Below are 23058 nucleotides of genomic sequence, written 5' to 3' on the forward strand. Positions count from 1 at the left end.
GCTGACCCACATGAGACCTACCTGTCCTACCTTATTTCCACCTGTGTACCCTTCCTGATACTCTTTTGTGCAGATGAGTGGCTCTCAACATCACAGTTTTTTCTTTATAAAAAGAAAAAAGATAGATATTCTAAGGAACTGTTGACTCTTTAGCTGATGAGAATAGGGTATAATGGAGTGAAAACCAGTCTTTGAGTCAGAAATTGAGTCTCCTTCTGACTCTGCTATGTGACCTTGGCTAATTCACTGAATTTCTCTGGGCCTCCGTTTTCTTAAAGAGGGTGGATTAAGATTTCTCACCATGAACTGTAGCCTGGGTAGGTTAACCAGGGGAGAGATTGCAGATACTTCCCTATACATTCTTTTATGGAGAAGGAGTGTAAATGTCTGCTAGTCAAGATTATCTAGATTTACTTGTAACATTAAAAATTTTCTATTTGTCAAATTTTCTGCTCTCAGTTAAATTGGACATTCAAGAAATAGAGATGAGAAGGATAACTTAAAATGGCCAGATTCGGCTCCTTCTAAACCAAAGCTATGAAAATGAACAGCCCTATTGCCATTACACATAAAATGGATAATATTCCCTATCTGCAATCCATAAACTTGGATATTGCTGCAGTGCGCTGAGGACAGAAGGCCAGTGACATGCCTGCTTTGGGGGAAGCTCCTCAGCTTGGCCACATTGCTCCCCACATAGGGCTCAACGCCACACTGAGCTGGGTCTCCCGTCCTTCATACAATAGGGCCCCGTCCTGCATCTTGTGTTTCCTTGACATGGGGGTTGAGGGGAAACCACAGGTGAAATGACTATAAAGAGACAAAGGTTCAGGAGGACTAGAGCACGTGACAGTCTGTGGACAGGAGGCCACTTACCCAGTCCTCTGTCACCCTTGGAGCTCTGCTGGCCTCCAGACGTGGTGGAAAGGTCTTCAGGGACAGGCATGGGTTCGTCGCCATCGTCGGGGGTGTCACTCACCGGGGGGCTTTCCTTCCCTGAGGAGACAATTAGGAGCTTGAGCTTCTGGGGACATGGTCACCCCGGGGGTGGTGGTCACTGCGATGGGTCAGCAGGGACAGCCTGGGCCTCACCGTGGCTTGGCTTCATTCGAGTTACTGGATTGAGTTCACGTTTCTCTCTGGGGATTAGAACCTGCTTTCCTTTCTATAAAATAATATCATTGCCACACCCAAAACTGAGAGGACACAGATGTGAAAAATACATGTCACCTAGAGATCACCACTATTAAAACTGTGGTGTGTGTGCGTGTGTGTACACATACATGGATACTTATATATTATGCATAAGGCGTGGTGACATATTTTCTTGATCAAAATAAACTGTACTTTTTAGACATTCTCATAACCAGTGGCCCTACTTCCATAACTTTGTGGTGTCTGTGTAATACTTCCTTGCATGGGCACACTAGGATTTATTTAAATCCTTTTTCTACTTTTGAACTTAGATTGTATTCAATCTTTTTTTTTTTTTTATGAAACAACATTGTGGTAAACCTCCAAACAGACAGCTTCTGCCCACGTTTTTAAGAACCACCATAGTATAAACCCCGGGAGTTTTATGCCTGGGTCAAAAGGCATTTTTAAGCCTCTTCACGTGTTAGGGCCAAATTTTCCCCTGTAAGTTTGTTCCACTTTACCCTCCGACAAGCCTGCTCACCACACCCTCATATTATTTCGTTTTTAAGGTCACCAGATTGAGCATCTTGCTCAGAGCTACACATTCTGGGTCTGTTCACTCTCTTTTCAAGAGCCAGGGGGTAGGTATTTTGCCAGCCACCCGATTTGATTAACTTGATGGGGCCAGGAAGCCTGGAAGGAGGATGAACAGGGAATCAACACGATTCTGCCCCACCTGCACAGAGAGTCTGCCACCAGGAATTTTTATCCTCAAAATATGAAAACAAAACAGAATCCACACAACTCCAGAAGTTGCTTCACAAAGTAGGATTTACCAAATGAGATAGGGTTTTACAGGATGCCCGAATCTATTTTTGACGATATTATAATGTTTCATCGGAAGCTCTAGAAATGGGGAGATCATTCCCACTCCCAGGAACTCAATACTGGGAAGCCTAGATGTGTAGAAAATGCTCCTTCTCCTTTGAAATGGAAACCCCTGTACCTTCTAACATAGATGTTACCTAAAATTGAGTTAGGAGACAATAGACCCAGGCAAGGAAAGAGCTGGTGAGGCCCCCAGTGGATGCAGAATAGCCCATGAGCACTGCTGTGGAAGACAAGCAGGGATGAGGAGCCTCAAGGAAGGTTCGTGGAAAAGGGATGGGCTGGGATTGCGGGTTGCGGGCTGGGCTGGCAACCTGGCATCCCAGACAAAGGATATTCCTGCACGGAAGCCCAGACCTGCAGGAGAGTGCACAGATGATGATGAGGGCGAGCCTGGAAAACGGGGCGAGGCAGAGTGTGAAACTGTCCTGTTTGTTTGAATAAACCACCTGCAAAAGCGACACAACCCTTCAGGGAATGGGCAGGACCAGTGCAAGCATCCCCAGCATAGGAGACGACCCTTCCAGGAATAAATTAAAATAGAAGCTGCAAGGCACCAAGGCGATGCTTTGGGGAACAGTATCGCATTCTCTAGCAAACAGACATCACAGTTTAATATTCCAGCTTAGCCGTAATTATCTCAATTGGCATATTTTCAGAAAGAGCATTATTGGGTATATTCGGATAGCCAGTACAAGATGGATAGTTAAAGGTGGGGCAGGATGATAAGAATTTCCCAAGGAAAAGCCAAAGGCCAGAGAGAAATTGATTGAAGTGCTCGTGTTACACTAAAAGTGCATTACATCAGTAATATTTTCATCGCCCTAAAAGGAAGACTTTAAAAGTAGCAACAGCTAAAGACGCAGTGTTACTACTGTTCACCTACTTCATGAATGGGCCAAAGCTCTGAACAGGAGCCCGCAGGAAGCATATGACCAACTGACAACTCTTTTTTCCTTCTGATTTCCTAGAGTTATGGTCTTCAAACCTCGAGGACTTCAGGGAGGTGGTCAGAGGACTCTTTTTCAATTTGTTTTTGGTAAGAATAATATTTTTTTTTAATTATTGAAGTAAAGTTGATTTATAATATTGTGTTAGTTTCAGGTATACAGCAAAGTGATTCAGTTATACGTACACACACACACACACACACACACATATTCTTTTACAGATACTTTTCCATTATAGGTTATTAGAAGATATTGAATATAGTTCCCTGTGCTATATAGTAGGACCCTGTTGTTCATCTACTTTATGTATAGTAGTGTGTATCTGTTAATTCCAAACTCCTAATTTATCTCTCCCCCCTTTCCCCTTTGATAACCATAAGTTTGTTTTCTAGGTCTGTGAGTTTGTTTCTGTTTCATGGGTATGTTGATTTGCGTCATATTTTAGATTTCGCATATAAGCGATACCGTATGATATTCGTCTTTCTCTGTCTGACTTACTTCACTTCGGGTGAAAATCTCTAGTTCTTACACAGAAGTTCAAAATACGAAACCCATCTTCTGCGTAAAGTGGGGACACTGCAGGGTAGGGAGGCTGAAAGACCAGAGGCCCAGGCCACTTGCTTCTGTGAAGACCCCCAAGGAGCCTCCACAGAACTGACCATGGGAACTCTGGCCCAACAAACTGACCGGATCCTTAAAGGTGCAGAGTGTGGGGTGTGCACGTTTGCACACGTTTCTGATTAACCAGCTGTCATGGTTACGGGCTGGGAGCGGGACACTGAGAAACTAGACTGTATTCATGTTTTGTTTTGTTTTTTATTCTGAGCTTCCTTAACATTGGAGAACTCTGGGATCAATTTAGATACCCGGGCACGAGGAAACCAAGGGAGCATCATAAAGAATCGGGATTTATCCAGTGAAGGGATGTGGTCTCTCTCCTCCATTCATGTGAAAAATGCATCCACATAATCTGTTTTCAAATTTAGCTGATTCGTTTCTTGGGAACAAGACCAACTAGAACTTGGTGAGATCCTAGGCGTGCCTCCGTCTGGCTGGGCTCCTGTGCTGAGCTACAGCCCAGCCGTCCTGCAGCATCTCAGCACTTTCATTGTTTCCTACACGAGGGAGAAAAAGGAATAATGGAAACAGTAGGGACCACGATTCTAAATACCCTGGGTCGGGTCGATCAATAGGAGCTCCCCATGCAGAAGAAGCGAGAATAAAACATCAGTCTCGGCGTGTGCAGGGGCATCTGGTAAAAAGTCAGTACTGGAAGAGAGCGAGGTGAGACAGCCGCGTGCCTGTCATGAGCCCTGCTGGAATTCAGCCTCACCGCGCCTGCACTCTGTGATGGTTTTTAAGAGCTCATCTGATTTGCCTAAAAGCCCCCAAGTTTGAGCAGCGGCTACTGAGGCATTAATCACTGGCTTGAGCCTTGGTACTCAGCGACCCTGGGATCCTTTCCCTGCTGGAGATTTCCACGATGAACCTCCACCACTTCATCAAAACCTTCATGGGGAGCAACCATATTTTTATGTGTTGATTTTAAACCAATTTACCCAGTTAACCACTTAAAATACAACACCAGGTATAAAATACAACACCATGATAAAAGATAAGAAAATGAAGTTATTAAATCAAGTCAACACATAGCAGATAGTAACACACTGTGACCAGAAGTTAGTTGACACAGGGTACAGCTCAGATGTGACCAATTATAAGACAGATTCCATAATAAGTCACCTCTTTAAGACTCTTTCCTCAAGAGTAAAATGAGGCTAAAAAACATGATTTTGGCTTAGCTCACAAGGTTGTTGTGAGGATAAAATAATAAAGTGTATGGATGCTAATATGCTAAATAAACTTATGGTATTATTTTGTAAATGTAACATCCTATAGAAAGAGGTATGCACAGCACCAAGTGCCCATATGTCCCCCAAGTGCATGTACAATGTCACACAGACACGCAGAACTGTAGACAGTGAGAAATCAAGTACTGAAATGGAAGAATTTAGGAGGTGAGAGGTCATTTTACTTATTTAGAAAAATGAAAGAAACTTCTTACCAATTTCTATGTAAGTTACCTACTACCCATGTTTCAAATAAAGCTTTACCTGTGAGAAGCATTTTGGGCAAATTAGATGAGAAAATTGTATAATTAGCTTATCAACAGCAAGCAAATATTCCTTAAGTAGATTATAATTCACCCAACAAAGTTCTGTGATTCCCTTTCTCCCTAGTGGATGAGTTTTTACTATGCACAATTACCCAGGAGAACATAATTCCTGGGGGTAAATAAAAACTCAGAAAATAGACTCTACAGAATAGTGGGGAAGCTCCTATTCAGCGCCATATCTGGCTCCCGTAGGACTTCCGATCGGTTATTGAAACTGTGAGTCTCAGCTCCCTGTGAATTGAAGATGGTCCCTGTATCTTCTTCACGGGGGTCTTGTAAAGTTGAAAGGAGAAAAATGCTGAGGGCGGTGTTTGGTAAATCTCAAGCACTCAATCAATGTGATTTACTCTGATTAACATTTGCACTGACACTTCAACATAGATGAGCCTCATTCCCCAGGCAGGCGATGGATGTCTACAGAGCACAGTTCTTGTTTCCTTGTTCCAATGAACATTACAAACAACCACTAAGAAAACATCCCATAGGGCCCCGGGAACCTGAGCATCCTCTAAGCTCAACTGGCTCCAGTCCCCCATTTTGCAGAGGACACACAGTGGTCCAGGAGGCATGGAGAACGGTGTCAGGTCTCAGAGCTGGAGGCACAGATGAGGTGCTGATACGGGCCTCACAATTCCCGTCCTCCCACAGGCTGCCTCTTCCCTCGGAACCCAAAGCAAACCATAAACCACATGCATAACCAATAACTTGGAAAGTGTGCCAAAGACAAAAGAGACAGAGAAAGGAATAGAAAACTTACCCAAAGAATGAAGGAGATGTACCCTAAAGGAAAGGATGGCTTTGCTTTAGACACACTCTCCTTCAAGCCTATTCAACAGCATTTCCCGACTCCGGCGGATGCAAGTGGGTAAATATTTATTGAGTGTCTACTATAGGCAAGGCCCTGTAAACCAGGGCTCAGTCCACGTTTAGGATAAATCCCAGGGAAGAAAGAAACAGGTAGTTTGAAAAAAGAGTTGGGTATTAAGTACTTCTCTATTTTTCAAGGGAGCAGTGCACATAGATTAGGTGGACTCCTATGAAATTGCTGATGTGGGAACTTTTTTTACCTATGAGAGTGGCAATTTCATAGGGTTCAACTTAGAAAAAAATCTATTTTTCTTTTTTGGGAGCAGCACATAACAAGGAATAATTTTGTGGGAAAAGGGGATGATTCAGAACATATTCCTCATATAAATCAAGAATTCAACTTCTGTTTGGCTAAATGTACATCCTTATTCTACAACTAACTGCCACCTTCCTCCATTTTAGAAATCAAAAAGGAAAAGTGATCATTATAAGGATTGTATTGGAGAAGCAGCAACAAGTAGAGAAAATATGCTTCAAATCTTTAGTAAAAATGGCACAATTTGGGCTTCCCTGGTGGCGCAGTGCTTAAGAATCCGCCTGCCAACGCAGGGGGCATGGGTTCGAGTCCTGGTCTGGGAAGATCCCACATGCCGCAGAGCAACTAAGCCCGTGCGCCACAACTACTGAGCCTGCGCTCTAGAGCCCGTGCTCGGCAACAAGAGAAGCCACCACAACAAGAGAAGCCACCGCAATGAGAAGCCCACGCACCACAATGAAGAGTAGCCCCCGCTCGCCGCAACTAGAGAAAGCCCGTGTGCAGCAATGAAGACCCAACGCAGCCAAAAAAAAAACGAATAAATGAAATAAATAAATTTTAAAAAAGGGCACAACTCTTTAAATGCTCTAATCTCTGTTTAGAATGCTCCAAGCTTAACACAATCCAAAGGACTATTTGTGTAAAGTGCTAGAAGTAGCATTTCCTTTGCTAGGAGTATACAAAACTAAATTTCAGACCAAATCTTGAATCTTTTTTAAACCAGAGAAGAGTTGGCTTTTTCAGGCCAACTTCATTCTTGACTCCACCCCCTGCCAACCTTCTCTTTAGCCACTTCCAAACAAATTGAGTGTTTAGCATGATGTTAAGAGCAAGAAAAGTAGGAGAAGAAAATGAGGGTTTTGTTATGTTTGTTACCAATCGAGGGGATCAGAATATTGACTGGCCATTCTCCTACAAAACTTTCTAGAGATGCCAGCCCAGGCTCGGGCTTTCGGCTTTGCCTTTGGGACAGCAGAGTCTGCATGGATCCAAGGGGTCTCCTCCTCAATGCATCATGTAAGATGCCAATCTGGAAGCCCCGCAAGAAGAAGGTGACAAGGGAACACAGAGGATCAGAAACCACGAAGACGTCTCTTTGAACCTTTGGGATGTTTAACATCCCGTGTTTCTGACCCTCTCATCACCTCTAGCCATGGTCTGCAATTCCAGGGAATGGGACTCACCTCTCCTTCAGCTCAGACTGCATCTACCAGCAGCTATCAGATCCCGGCCAAGCCGAAAGAGAGGCTCCAAAGAGCAAAAATTTTTGTTATTTTAAATAGTTTTATTGTTGTTGCTGTTCTACTTACATTTAAGAAACAAAGTATGTGTTTAAGGGAAATAAATCCAAATAATGCTGAAAGGCAGAAGATGAAAAATCAGTCTCTGTCCCCTTCTGCTCTAACCCATCCCTTCCTTCCATCCTCAGTCTTCCAAGAGGAAGTGCATGTTTAATAAGTATCACTCCAGAATTTTCCTAAACATATATACAGGCATGTGGAAAGTGTGTGTGCATGTGTGTGTGTGTGTGTGTGTGTGTGTGTGTGATATGTTTTCATTTCAAAGGATGGGATCATACTCTGCATATCATCCTGAAACACGCTTTTCGCACCTTCACATGCATCTTGGATGTCTTTCCACATGACTGTGTTCAGATGGCCCTCACTGTTCAGAGCTGAATGGACAAGGGCATGGAGGGACCAAAGTTTTCCAGTGTCAGCACCAACGCTGCAGCAAGCATCGGCAGAAACGCCCCGTGCCTGTGTGCGAGCAAGTCTCCCGGGCTGATTCCTCCAACACAACTTTCGTTTCTACAGATAAGGCCAAACGTGTTGACCAGTGTTCACGTCCACCAACTGTCCATCAACTGCCTACACGCCACAGCTGAAAAGCCAGGCGTCTGCTGGTACTTCACAGCCTGGAGAGTTCAATCCAGACTTTCTAAATGACAGGAGTGGCAGGGACAGAGCAGGGGGGACCGTTGGCTGCAGCAGGCCGTCTCCAGGTTGAGGGAACTTGAGTCTCCCCTCCTGCCCATCTCCCAGGAGCAGCGGGCAGGCAGAGTGGCAGCCAGCCCTGATCTCCATCACCAGGACGGACCGAGGCCCAGACGCAGAATTCAGTCACAACTTGGAAACCAGTGGGGGCAGGTTGGCCATGCCCAGAGGACCACATGGGCCATTCTAGCAGAGAGGCTTACCTGGGATTGACCATGGGCCTGAGACTGGAGAATATAAAATACTGAAAACCCGACTGCTGCTGACACATCAGGTTCAGGGCTAGCCAGACGGTGGGCTTACTGGGCCCATGAATACGGAGCTGGGCAGGCTTGGCTAGACCGGCTGGGGGTCCACCGCACGGGCATCGCCCAGCAGGACAGCGTGATCCAACCTTGGGCCTCATCTCCCAGGACTGCCCCAGGCCCTGGGTCTCCCGGGATGGGAGGAGCTATGTCCAATAGGGCTTGAAATAAACCTATGGTGACTGGGGCAATGTTGTTGCCACGTTTAACAAATATCCTGAATTGTGCCCCAAACTCTGTTTTCCAATCTACTTTCTCCTTGTCTCCCTTCCCCCTCCTCCGTCCATCTTTCTCTCTCTCTTTCAAGCACCTTCATTGGCCTGTGTTTGGACTCTAGGGCAGATCATCCGTCCTTTTTCCTCCCCAAGAGTATCAACATAGATTGAATCCTTTCCAAGTTGCTCGCAGATGTAACAGGAAAACCAGTTTTATCTGGGACGGAGATTTTTCTGTCTAGGTTGCCACATTGGGATAATCTCTAAGAGCTGAGGTGAAACATGGATACCAATTCCATCTTGGCCTTTCCTCTGGCAGGACAGCCCTCTTCCTCCCCCGCCCCCCAGCAAGCACCTTGGCTTTGGGTGCCCACTGGAGCGGTCTTCCTGTACTCCCCATATGGGCATCTCACCAGCTCTCACCTGAAACTTGGGACATGTCTTGACCCTCATCAGCATCCATGGTCCTCGGGTTATCTGAGAAAGAGAGGAAGGGATTTTAGTTGAAAGCAAATTACTCCTAAGATACGAGAGAGAGAAAGAGAGATAAGGGCTGAGCTCTTTAACAACGAGGCTATCTACCAAGAATAATGCATTTTCCTCCTCACACACTCGCTGGAGTATCAGACTGGCACAGACCTTGATCCTTTTAAAAACAGCATTACAAAGATTTATAAAAATATCATTACAAGGACAGGAGGACCAAATTTGTTATTTATTGTTAATTTCCTACTGCATAATAACCCAAAATGCAAACTGACTGCAACAAAATTAAGCAGAAAATTAAATGGCCCTGGGTCATTGTAGGCACAGAATTCATTCTCTTGGCTGATCCATAGTTATGTTCTTTCTAATTTACTGAGCATGCATCGATGAACCTTGAGTCAGCTTGGTGACACGCGTACAATCAGCAATCAAAAAACGAAGCAATTTGCTGAAGAATGTCTCATTTACCCAGGCAGGGCTGCATATCTGAGCAGCCGCCGTGCTCCGTCCATCAATAATAAATACACCTCCAGCCTGGCAGATGGGCCTCGCGCCGCTGGCTTTGTCCCCCGCTCTTTCAGGGCCCCTGCCTGAGACTCTGCCAGGCTCTGACGCGGGGAGAAGGAAAGCCCACGACGGCTGCCAAACCAGGCCCGGAGAGCGCCCAGACCTTCCTGTTCTGCTGACACGTGGCTGGCTCCTCGGTCGGGTGGAAAGAGAGAAAGCGAGCCTGGAGGAGCTGCCCTTGGGTGGCGATGGGGACATTCTGCTCGCGGCCACCACAGACACGGGGGAGAGGCCACATCAGCCGAGCAGGAGGGAGGGGGGGCTGCGTTCTGCACTCAAGGTCCTGGCCTGCACCTCACAGGTCTCAGGTACCCCTGGTAGGTGACATCTGGAGGCTCCGTGGATAGGAAAGCTGGGGCCCAGCAGCAGGTGACCTCCGCAAAGTCTGCTTGCTTATGCTCTGCTGGACAACCTTCAGAAGAGCGCTTTCTCCAACCAGCCAACGGAGCCTGTTTTGACTCGAAATCAGGTCACTTCTTTCTGGGGGACCACCTCTGTCTCTCCCGTTCAGATGTGTGTGTCTGCGCCTTCAGGCCTGTTCTCAGCAGAGGCCTGCACAGCGATGGAAGGTTCAGGGGGCCTGACCCTCTCAGGGGAGGCTACAGGTCTGAGCAGACACAGGCCATGTGTGTGTGTGTGTGTGTGTGTGTGTAACAGCTGTCATGGTGCATTCGCAATACAGATTTTCAGTTTCAGTCCTGGCAGTACCAGTCACGAAGAGGACACGGATGACCAGCACTCGTTCTGGATGGGGAAGGGTTTGCCTCTATTCCTGAAAGCCATTGCACTAGTCTGAGCTGTGACTCGAATTTCCAAGGCAAGTGTGGGCCTTAGGGGTACAGCCCGTGACCCCAGAAGGGAAAAAGGCCCCATGGCCCGCTTGTGTTTCAGCCCCAAGACTGAGGGTCCACCAAAAGCAAAGCCAGACAAACTAGCCCCAGAAGCAAACACGAAACCTGTCCAGGGTCACCAAAAAGCAATGTGTCCAAAGTCTCACATCTTTTTAACAGTAAAAAAGGTAAAAAAACCTATGATTCTTCTGCAACGTGTTGAAACAATTCTAAAGAAACAAGACAGACTCAAATGAGAAAAACCTTTGTGTTTACTGTGCGGCATTAATACAAGATTCAGCTTTCTGAAGACAAGTATAGTATTTTACAGTGAAATATCACAAACCAGTTCTAAAGTGTCCCCGTATTGACAGGGCGACGTATAGTAGATAGAACTCAAATCTTGTAGCAACAAATGATACTCTAACTCCCAATTTTTATTTTGTTGACTTTGAACTTTTTTTCTGCTATGCGAGTGATACATATTTTACAACTGTTTTAAAACAGAGGCAAGTAAATGCCCATAATTTCCACTACTTAGGACGACTACATTTTTTCTGTGTGTGTATGTGTGTGTGTGTGTGTGTGTACACAGAACTTTTTAGAAGAACAGGACACTAAACATATTCCAAATAAACTGTTGTAAAACAATTTTTTCATTTAATGCTACACGTATCTTTTTAATTGACAAATATGCATCGACATTCTTGTTTTAAGGACTATGCACTGCTCAGTGGCAGGGACTGATTTCCTCAATACCCTACTGTATATTCAAGTAATTTCCGAGTAAAAAGAGAAAATGTTTCGTAAGGCCCAGCTGATGGTCCCCCACCCCAGCCCTGCCGGAGAAGGTGCCTTCCAGCCCACCGGACCCCACGGACCCTCTGGGTTCACTGTCGGGGCAAAATCTACCCACTCCCAGCTCCCCTTTGTTCATCGGTCTCTTCAGGTGGGGAGACGTGAGAACATGTCACAAAGCAGCAAAAGGATGCTCTGGGCCCATGGCTAAGGCCCAGGCGTGGCTCTGCTGGGCGGGCACCTGGTGCGCCTGTGTGTTCCGAGGGGGCAGGGCGAGGGCACCTTCCTGGATCCAGCCCCGCCTCAGTGTCCACTGGTGCTCTGGACATTGGAGGTGTTAGGGAGCCGACCCCAGCGATCAGGGGATGCAGGATCCCTGTCACAGGCCAGTTTCCATTTTCACTGAATGTCTGCAACCCCCACGCGGAACTGTTAGGGCCTCAGCCTCGCTTAGACTTTCAAACGCACTCTCTACCAACCCTACACGGGCCCACTATGTGTGGGCCTGCAGCCACTGCAGCCCTGGGGCTGTGCTTACGGGCCGCCCCCCCTTGATTGGACGAATGTTTTGTTAGCACCATCGTTTTGAGGTTCCTAAGAATTAGGGCACAGCCCACACCGGCCCTGTGATTCCACGACCTGTCTTGTCTGACATCACACGGTGGTTCGGTGGGTAGCTTGACAAGCTCCCTCAAACTTCCCCAAAGTCGAAATTTGCATCTCTTGGGACTAAAAAGGAGTGAGTTTTTTTGTAAAAGTGACTTTGCTTTTAGGCAAAGACCAAGGAATAATCCAACAATGGAAAACTGTCTGCGGGACAGGAAACGCCACCCCCTCCAAGACCAAGAAGCTGCCAAGGGGCAGCCTGGAAGGGTCTCGAAGGGGACAGTGAAATAACCCCATCCCCGGGAACACAGGCACGGCCCAGGCTCTGTGTTTCTTTTTAGACTCGTGGAAGCAGTGCCCAGTGTCAAATGGTAAATGGGACTCAGACTTGATCTGATCTCAGTACAAAAAGAGCTTGCAGTCAGGAAGAGGAGTTTATCGCAAAAGTGACTTAACACCTTATTTTCACAAACCTTCACCTAAACCCAAACCAAGACCAGCAGGCCTGTAAAGGGAGATGCCAGAGGGAACACTTATTTCACGGGAACATTGCCATATTCTGCTCTGCACAGGGAGCCCCAATGATTTGAGGCCAGAGCCAACATATTGATGGGAGAAAACACAGCAATCTCAGGAAATAACCGTCACCGGGCAGCTCTTACAGACGTGAATGCTTTTATTGTCTCTTGGGGGTGAGCAGCCCTGAATCCCGCACACGGGGAAACAGATGCAGCGATAAGGGACAGCCAGCGGGGACTGTCCTTTCAGGAGGCACAGCCTGCGGTCAGGCCCGTCATTCCCCTGCTGCTGCGCGGGACTTGCCCATCTCTCCCTCCCCGCCGGCTCTCTGGAGCCTAGAGAACAGGGGGACACTGAGGACCCAGCACAAGATGGAGGCAGGCCCACAGCATCCTGCTTCCACGGTGGCCGGGCCAGGGGGACAGCAAGACCTTCTGGAAGCCCCTCCCTGACCTCGCCTTCTTTTCCTCCTCCCACACCCACGGGGGCTGGAACCTGGATGCCTCCCCGGGGACGAGCATCCAACAGCCCTGGGCAGTCGTGGCTTCCAAGTGAGGAGCCCGGGCACATCTCCAGGACGAGTGGCCCCATTTCTACCCGCCGGAGAGCAAGCAGCTCGAAGAGCGGCTCGGCGGGAGCCTGAGAGGACCACGCAGGTGGGAAGGGCCGGGGAGAGCGGGGGTCCCCAGACCCTCCTCAGCCGCCTCCCCTCACAGCACTTTCCCTGAGGTGCCAGGGCTTTTCCACAATCCAAAAAGGTGGGTCTGGATTAATGAAGTCAAGATTAAAAGCCAGATGCTTGTCACGAACCACAATTTGATGACTCTCAAGCCACCCTGATTAATGGCGATTGAAGAATTAAGTACACAGCACAACAAATGTGCTATGATGAACCACATGGGTGAGTTTCTGCCCAGAAATATTTCATAGCCTTTCTTGAGTGCCTTATATATGCCAGAAAAAGAGGGAAAGGAAACGATACTGGGGTTAGTTCGCTTTCTTGAAGCAACTACCATGCGCCTGGCATTTCGCTGCTAATCCCCACAGGCCTGGACACCACCCACCTTGTCCTCTGTCTTATCTGAGCGCCCGGCAGAGTGTCCACGGTAGATGTAGTATTCAATCCCCATTTGCTAAGTGTGCATCTTTAACCCTTACAATTAACCTGTATTCATATTATTATACATAATCCACATTATTCTTTACATTTTGTAGATGAGAAAACCGAGGCTAAGAAAGAAGCATTCTGCCCAAGGCCACACATCTAAACAGACAACAGAGCTGAGATCTGAACCCAGGACCACTTGGGCAGCGGTCCCAAATTTTAAATGTATAAACGGACAAGGAATGGGTGTTACCTGTATCTTCACAGAAAATAAGCATGTTCTTTGTGACACTCTGCAATTAAGGCAAACTTCATCACAAAACTTCTACAATACAGTTAAATTCTGGTTATTTGGTCAAATGGATGCTATTGGTTATTTTCCTCCCTGATGAGTGAGGTTGCACTAGAGTTACGTTTGGGGTTATTTCCTTATAATCTCAATGACGCTTATTTTGAAGGGGGAACACGGGCCAAGCCTATAATCTATTTAAAATGTTTTAGGTCACAGACCTCTTTAATAAAACCCATTATTCCTGCTGAGAGAAAGTCTTTTGATCTTCAGACTGGTAGATTTTATTTTTGCAAATCTACCCTATCACTGTGAATTACACTGTATCTTAAAAAAGGAAACTTTCCAAGAGAAAGCAAAGGCAATATGCAGGGTCTTTGTGTCTGGTTCTGGGGACCATAGAGGTTTTCCTAACAACTTCACAAAACAGGTCGGGTGAACGTAACAACTTCGGAGCCCAGTTATTCCATTTCTGAGTCTTTTCATTTTTCAAAAATTAGCTGCCAATCTACACATTTTCATGATTATTCCACAGAGATTAGGGCTGGTGCAAATAACAATGAAAAACAAGATTTAAACAGGATGGCAGGGAATCCAATTTGGCTTTCACACCCCCCCCTCCCCCATATTTAACTGAGCCATTCACACACACACACACAAACACACACACACACACACACCCTTTTTTTAAACTGAGCTACAGAGAACTCTTCCTCCAGCGGTTTGTTCTGCTGTGAACCTGCTTTTTGAGGGCAAATTAGCTCCCATGTGCAATTCTGTCCTCACATTTTTTTTCTAGGGGCAGGAACTGATATGCAAAAGAGGAAGGGTCAGGGGGAACTCGGGAAGCCTCTTCAAAAAACAGCTGAAAACCCTGCTGTCTGAAAACATTCTTAGTGAGGAGGGATTTAATACAGAATGAAAAGGACCATGAGACTATTTGTAAAAGCCATCATGGAGCTACCTGTCTTGAAGTGAGGCAGGAAAAAAGATGTGAAATATTAGAAATCAGAAAATAATACAGAAAATGGAGCTGGAGAGAGTTTGCGCTTTCAAAACAGGTCCAGAGCTGGGTTTCAAGTGCCCCAGGAAGGTCCAGCACTGCACAACTATTGTGTCTCTGGACCCGCTCGTGTGTGCACCCCTGTACACTGGCTCTCAAACTACTAACAGCAACTGCTGTTTGTTCAGCAACCCTGGGAGAGGCAGACACACTCAGAATTTACATACTCTTTCAGAGGACTTTTCCTGATTCTGGCCGTCATCAGAGGCCGTTTCCTAAGTCGCTTCCTCAAATATAAATGGTCTTTTACACTTCATCACTTAAGTAAAAAGTCTAAGTTTAGATCATTTTCTTCTACCTTCTTCCCGATTTTAGAAGACTTCATGCTTGGCCAGCAACTGTGCAACAAAAGTGACATCTCCATCTTTAAAGAAAAATGTAGGAACTGGACCAAAATAATGATTTACACGGATATTCTCATAAGTGTTGATCTCTTGTCATTATAAAGTGAAGAGACAGAGGAACCCAGGAATAGTTTTTGTGTTCCTATTATTTTTCAAAGATTTTTTTTTTCATTTTTTATAAAATAGATAAATACAAAGTTACAATATGAACTCAGCTTTTTACTCAGCAAGGCAAGATGCTGTCACGAAGAATACAGTATCTCCTCTTGCCTTCTTAGCAGTGAAGTTTTATGTGGACATGAAAAATTCAAAATTAAAACTGTATATGGTAGGAAAATCCACGTGTATACCCATAACACGCCGAAAAACATACCTGTCATACTGAGGTTTCTACAAAGGCCACTGGACTTCTTTTTAAAGCTATATTTATGTTATTTAGACCCAAGGGAGTAAAATTATGCGAATCCCCACAGGAACACCCAGTGTTTGCAATCCATACATATCTATTTATCAACAACAACTGAAAAGCTATTGTTGCTTTTCCCACTGAGGACACCATCCAGTTTACCATATAACCTTTTTTTTTTTTTTTTAATTTAGAAAAGTCTCTCCTGCCTAGCTGGTCGGAAAACAAGAGCTACAAATCTAGATGCAAACAGAGAGAGAAAATGTGTTTCGGAGCATCATAGGATGCTGGCTCCAGAGAGAAATGGGTGCCGACATCCTGACGGCTGACTCCCCATGTTAAGGCCATGTGGTTTCCAGGTTAATGGGAAATTCTCCCTAAAGGACTTACATTCTGAGATCAGTTCTGTTTACAACACCCCAAAATTATCAGCTGTAATGAATTAAATTATCAGCTGTGATGAATTAAAATGAAGTAACTTCTTATAAAAATTCTTAAAAAATCATCTCTATTCACTTTTCAAAACCAAGTTCATAGTACACAGAATGTAAATTCAAAAATCAGGCTCCTTAAATCCTAGCTTAATCTCTTAGCAGCTTCAGTACTTTGGGAATTTACTTTGGTCACCCCAGCTTCAAATGGGTCAGCTGAAGTCAAGTTCAGTTGTGTCTGAGAAAGGTAAAGGAAGTACAAATGTATCAATGATTTGGTAACAGTGATTGCTACTGACAGTAACTAAAATAATCACAGAGAAGAATACCACTTGATATTCTGAATGGGTTCTTTAGTTGGACCAAATTAGCAAGAAAAGTTCTAGATTTCCATTGTATTCGGTGACGGACGGAGAGCTGAGCTATCCTGTAACCCGAACCTTGTAGGATCCCGAGGACAAAATGCCCAACATAATAGAACACGTAACAGGGTCCATATGGTATGCTCTCCCAGTGGGTATCAGGCCCAACGTGGACTGCTTGGAGCCCGGTCTGTCATCCACAACCTTTAGCCCACAATGTCCTCATGCAAACCCAGGGGGAGGGGGGGGGTGTCGTCAGTAGAACCTCACAGAGGCTTACAACTTCCTCGTTTTCAGGCCTACAAAATCAGCACATCTTTATGTATAATCAGGCAGAAAATGCTCACATCCATCAGGGAGCAAAATATAGGAAAACTCATTTTAAAAACTACAGTCAGAAAAAAAAAAAAAAAAAAAAACTACAGTCAGATTTCTCTGCAGTCCTTAAATAAGTTTAAATTATTTATTTTCAATGTTTTACTTTTTTTTTTCCCAGCAAATTACATTTCTTTTACAAAAGGCTATCTGCTCTAAATTAAACTGAAAATTCTTGAAATTCAGGTTAAACAAACACAACTCCAGACAGAAGCAAGAAAACGCAGGTAGAAATGCACTAGAAATTTCTAAACCATTTTTAAATGGTAATTAATTGCCTTATCTCTAACAACCTGAGATAATTAGCAGTATGATTTTTAATTTAATGAAGTAGGATACACAATTTATCAATATGTTTTCACTGTGGATCTCTTTGAATATCACTGCCCTACACAAAACCCAGCACAAAGGAGGAAGAAAAGGTCACTTTTTCAGGCTCAAAGTGGGGCTCACACCAGGGGGTCACCGGCTCTTTCTAGTTTCCATTAAAAGCACTGGAGTTCATTTCAGAGTGCCTCCAAAGTCAGCTTATAAGAGATCAATCCCTCATTTTCATTTCTCCTAAAGATTCTAAATTAAACATTTTTCCCATTTGGTCTAAGGAGGTGTCTTATGTGATATTTCATTTGCTCCAATTGTGCCAGTGAAAGTCTGATGTAACAACAAAAATTTACCAAAAACTGATGAATCAATATTCACCGTGGAACCCCTAGCTTTAGAAAAGGACTCTAATCCAAACCATCTTGTTCAATTTTAGACAGTTTCAGACTGCCCGAAAAAGCTTTAGAGTGTCAATTTTAGCATGTGAACTCAACAATGGAGCCCAGAAGTCTATTTCAGTATGTGTAAGGTCATTTACAAATTCTTTATGTAGTTCTTAGCTGTCTCTGCAAAAACCCCACACATGAGAGACAGAAGGAAGATGGAGAGACAGAGGCAGAGACAGAGAGGAAGGAGGGAGGGAAGGGATTAAATAACAAAGCTGGGACCCTCGCACACTGCACCTGCCCTCAACACACCCCAGGAGCCCTGCACCAACTGCACGTCCGTGAGGGCTCACTTTTGGCGCGAACATGGCAGGAAGAGAGTCAGATTTCTTTTAGCAGTGAGCTGACTGCTGAAGAAAAATGAATCATTGCACACTTGAATGAGAAAAGATGAAGGAGGAGCTTTCCCACTCATTAGGGCCCATCTTCAGCAATTCGTTAAGCCGTGGCCCTGCGCCGTAAGCCATCAGGAGGTGGAGCGGGGACCCCCGAAAGCAGAGAGAGCACATGGAAGGTAATGAGGCTCTCCATCACCCAGGACAGACAACGGGAGGGGTGCCGGGCAGGGGCTGGGTCGTAGGCTGCCCTGGGAAGGAGGAGAGTGCACGCTGGGAACATCCCATCCGTGGAAAAGCAGCAAAGAAATGGGCGATCTCACCCAGGAGCCTGTGGCCCCTGGAGACCCAGGGGGGCTGCACCCCAGTCCTACCTTGGAGGCCTGGGGCCTTCGGACCCTGAGCTGCGCAGAAGCCCCTGGACTCAGCCACCTGGAAGGGACCCTGCTGTCTCCTTCGCCTCGTCACTGCCCTTCTCGCCTTCCACTGGGGCGGAGAGGAAGGTGGGCCCATTTGCCAAATATGCAAAAAAGGAGGGAAGGTAGTTTTCTCTCAGGAAAACACGGGCAGGAAGGGAGCCCGTGCTTCCTGTCCTGACCAAAATGGGTTCACAGATTAGGACGTCTGACTTGGCGGGCTTGCGGTGGGTGGGAGAGGGATCTCTTTTAGTCAACAGGCATTCTGAGCGCCCCAAAGGCGGAAACAAACGGCCCTGGGAGAAGGGAGACAGAGCCAGGCCTGTGGCGGGGAAGGCAGGTGGCCCCCAGGCCTGGAACTCGGGCTTTTCACCATTTTTCACAGTTCATCCCCAGGTGGATCATGGGAGGCACCCAAGGCATCCACCCACCTGTTCATTGCAGCAAAACAGGAGAAGGCAAGAAAGACGGACTCAAGGGATGAGGCCATTTCCTGCAGAGGAGGCCTGGGCTTCCTCCCCACCAGGCCCTTCTCAGGAGTGGCTCCCGGCCTCCAACCAGACACACACCAAAGCAGGGTGGGCCCTGCCCACCTCTCCACCCTGCGGCTCTCTGCAAAGCTTCTTTTGTTTGCTCTGTTTCACTTGTAATAATGCAGCATTTCACTTTTAATGTTTCATAACATCTTACAAGTATTTGTTAGAATATCATCAAACGTTTCAAAGTGATGTCAAACACAAGCTATTAAAGCAACGACACTGAAAATGGAAGGACGTGAACATATATAATAGGAGATGCAGAAAGATAACCTGCAGTGCAGAGTCATTTATTACACTGCAAAGAACAACAACATGCCAGGTCTCCGTGCAGAAACCACGGTGGGCATCTGGTCGACCCCATAACACCAGTTTTGTTGGTGTGGCTCAAGTCTGCTTTGGGAGGCCCACGTCCCTGATGAACCCTATTCCTGTCTCCCTCCTCATCTGGATTTTAAATGTGTGTGTGTGTGTGTGTGTGTGTGTAATGCCTACGCTCTGAAACGCAACCTGCCCAAGGTCTGGATCACACGTGTACATGTGCCTGTTCTGAGCAAAACCAGAATGATCCGTCTCAAGGTGTCAACTGGATCAACGGTTCTCCCCTTGTCAGCCTCAAAGGATGGGTCACCTGTCGCTTTTACATCTTGTGTTTTCTCCAGTGGCATGGAATGACGCCACACGCACGCCTGAGGGCTCTGCAGGTAAACGGACCGACACCAGACAGGGACTAACGGTAACCATCAGGGCAGGAGGGGCAGCGTCTTATGGCCACAAGTGGGAGTCACAGCACCCAAAAATGTGTGTAGAAATAGCAGAAATTAACACAACACTGTAAATCCACTATGCTTCAATGAATTTTTAAAAATAATAATTAAAAAAAAGAGAAATAGCAAGGGCTGCCAGTCAACCCTAAAGGGTTGCTCTCTGTGAGCTGGATCCGCTGATATAAATCTCCATTCAAATAAGGCAACAAAACCAAGAGTTATTTCGTAGTGAAATTATTTCATAATGACAAATATTAGAGGAGGGAGAAAGAAACAAAAATGCCTCTGAACGCTGCTACCCTTGATGAATTCTGGGTTAACTGCAAATACGTGAGGCAGACACCCAGAGTACTAACGTCACTTATGCTTAAATTCACCATTCCAAGCAGGAAAATCTGTCTTGTTTTAGTAAAAGGTAAAAATCAAACCAACCAACCAACAAACCCAAAAAGGAGGTGCTTTAATACTCAGGTCAGGTGTGTTTGATGTTATAACCCTCTCCCACTCTGCCCCCTGCGTCTCTCCCCACGCTGTGTGTACTCCCTGTGTGTGTCTGTGTGCATATGGTCACATAATGTCTTTATTTCCTGTATTTATTAACACACATGTAACCGTGAAGGATACACACGACACGTGGACAGGTGGGGTGGAGGTGTTTCACAGCATGGCACGTAGTAGACTGTATATATACTCCAGGTCCTCTCAAACTTCAAGACTTTGACGTTTATATTGACGATATGCTCCTACACATGACCCAACGTGAGACACACAAATCCAAGCCAAGGGGAAAAGATCCCCAAACCAAAGAACCACGATCCTCAGACTCTAGGCCTCCAGTGAGGAAGACACAGTGGTCCATTCCAGCACTACTGGCTGCAGCCTCTTGGCCAGGAAATTGGCTGTGATCTTAATTTTCAACAAGGGAAATGGCTGCAAGGAAACCACTGGTTACCTTCTCTCAGGAGACTTCAGACACACTTCTCAAAAGACCCAAATGCAACATACTTTGATTCACGGACCTGTGGGCTCATCCCATGAGGCCGTGATGATGGGCTTTTATTGTTACGATGGTACTGAATTTCCGAGGATATGTAGTTTCCCAAGATGTAGCACTTTGATTAAAATATTGATGAGTTAAAGAAGCACGGAGGAGTTTCTGAAACTCCTGCTTTCAACTATCACCAAGAAACAGGACGGGAAGAAAACCTGACCATTTAACTCAGTGACATGTTTTGGTCTTCAGCTCTGGTGGACTTTGAGGCCAGGAAACACATTTTTTTCCCCATGTAAAAAAGGTATAAACATGTATGACCAAGGGAAGTTTTGAAATCGGATACACTATATCAAACCCAAGTTGTATAGGATTTTTAAATGCAACATCATTATTTATATCTGTGCACACAAATTATTTTTTAACACGTTCTGTATAATCTGGAATGTAAGCAAGTAATCTTCCGGTTAGAGATATCTGTGACTGCTTAAATTTTAAGCCACATATCAAATAATCTAATTTGTCACTGAAACAATTGCAACCCATATAATATACATAATACTTTAATTATTACTTTAAAAATCCCACATAAAAGATGAATCCAAATAACCTCATCAAATAAACATCTTCAAACAAAGCAGTGAATTCAAGAGGCTCAGACCGTTTCCTGCAGGTTCCACTCTCCCCTCAACTCATAACCAAAGTGAACCAATCCTTAAAATCACTGAAATTTCCATGAAAGTTTAAATATTATGCATAATAATTTTCAGCTTCCTTTTTTTTTTAACTTTTAACAGACGGTTAAGGAGATATTTCTTCAATACCAGTTTGTCTTTCCAAATTTAAAATAAGGTACCTCAAAGCTGAAATACCCCGTGGGGAGCCGGGTGGGGAATTTTGAGTGTTGAAATTGAGGGAAGCACAGGGCCTTGGCATTCACTCCGGGGGCTGCTGTCCAGAGAGAATGGAAACTGCATTTGAAAGCTGCATTTGGAAGTGCCGGATCAGACCCTGCGAATCGAATCGTAATCCTTTTTGCTTCTCCAGATGCTACACTCCGTGCCTCCAACTTAGAAGAAAAAACAATCACACCTTCAGGAGATTCCTTAGGAATCACCAAGGATCCTTGACGAATTTTTCAAACACGTTTCAAATACAGTCGCAAGTAACCCGACGCCTTTTGACCGAGGGGTTTCGTAACCTGACAGCCAAAACGGCACTCGGCAAAAGTACTACCAACTTTTCAAACCGGGATAATTCCAATTTTGCGGAAAGCAAGCTCAGACTCGATCTATTTCTTTTACAGTATAAACAAAAAGCTCTCACGTCAAAAATGAGAAAAGAAAGCGCGTTATGAATGACTTTATAAAGGCTGACTTCCGTGATCTCACTATATAAGCGTAGATCGATTTAAACATGACCGGGACCACGGCGTCCTCCCCACGGGGACAGCGGGGCGGCTCAAAGGTGTCCCACGGCCGGCCTGCCCTGCACCTGCAGTCACAGCACCAAGTGGCCCAGGCTTTGAGAAAAGTCAGCGCTCCCACTGTCCCCAGAGAGGAGAGGCGGACCCGAGCGAAACCAGGACTTACACATCTAACCGCCTCGTCTTTTCTTTCTTTCTCTCTCTTTTTTTAATCCAAGTTTTCCTACGGAAATTCTACCTGGAAACACTCACGTGGATGTGTGCGTCGCACTCTGGGGTTCCAAGACCGATCCTCGGGCGCCAAGAGCAACCTCGGAGCCGGGCTCGCCGGCTCGGCCCCCTCGCCGCGGCCAAGCGTCCCGCCCGGGCTCGGCTGCGCTCCGCGGGGACCCAGGACCGTCGCCGCAGACGCCGCCCCGGGCGCGGGCCGCGCAGGCACTTGTCAGAGCGCCCGGCTCGCTCGGCCGCCCAGCTCTTCCCAGCTTTCTTTCACAATGACTTCCTGAAGTTGCTCACTCGCATTGTTCCCCATTTCTCCTCTGCGCTCCCCACCCCCCGCCGGCCGCCACCCGGCTTTCGCGCTCCCGGCCGGTCGGCCCGTCCCGCGCGCACAGCGCCGCCCACGGGCCGCGCACCTGGGCTCCGCGCCGCGCCCCCGCGGGCCAGCGCTCCGCCACCTGCGGCCGCCCGGCCCGAGCGCGCGCCCGCAGCCCGCGCTCCACAAACTTTGGGGCAGCGCGCCAAGCCGGTCCCGGCGCTCCCTGCCCCGCCGCCGCCTCGGCCCCCGCGCACGCTCCGGCACCGAGCGGAACAGGAGCGGGGAGCGGGGCGGGACGCGGAGCGGGGCT

At 46.4% G+C, this 23058-nt stretch overlaps 1 protein-coding gene across 3 annotated transcripts in view; it reads right to left on the reverse strand.

Annotated features, from left to right (window-relative positions):
* IKZF1 (IKAROS family zinc finger 1) overlaps positions 1 to 22617 on the reverse strand; it is an 86537-nt gene extending 63920 nt beyond the window's left edge. For 2 of the 3 annotated variants that reach the window (XM_057550130.1, XM_057550128.1), the window contains exons 1-3: positions 22463 to 22617; positions 9215 to 9268; positions 877 to 996 (exon numbers count right to left, since the gene is read on the reverse strand). In XM_057550130.1, the coding sequence (XP_057406113.1) occupies positions 877 to 996; positions 9215 to 9254 (160 nt within the window). In that variant the 5' untranslated portion in view covers positions 9255 to 9268; positions 22463 to 22617. Of the gene's footprint in view, positions 1 to 876; positions 997 to 9214; positions 9269 to 21640; positions 21682 to 22462 lie in introns of those variants that run through there. The other variant, XM_057550129.1, reaches the window with a different exon arrangement.
* Positions 22618 to 23058: the final 441 nt, after the last annotated feature.

The sequence above is a fragment of the Balaenoptera acutorostrata genome, chromosome 7 (assembly GCF_949987535.1).
Source record: "Balaenoptera acutorostrata chromosome 7, mBalAcu1.1, whole genome shotgun sequence".
NCBI lineage: Eukaryota > Metazoa > Chordata > Mammalia > Artiodactyla > Balaenopteridae > Balaenoptera > Balaenoptera acutorostrata.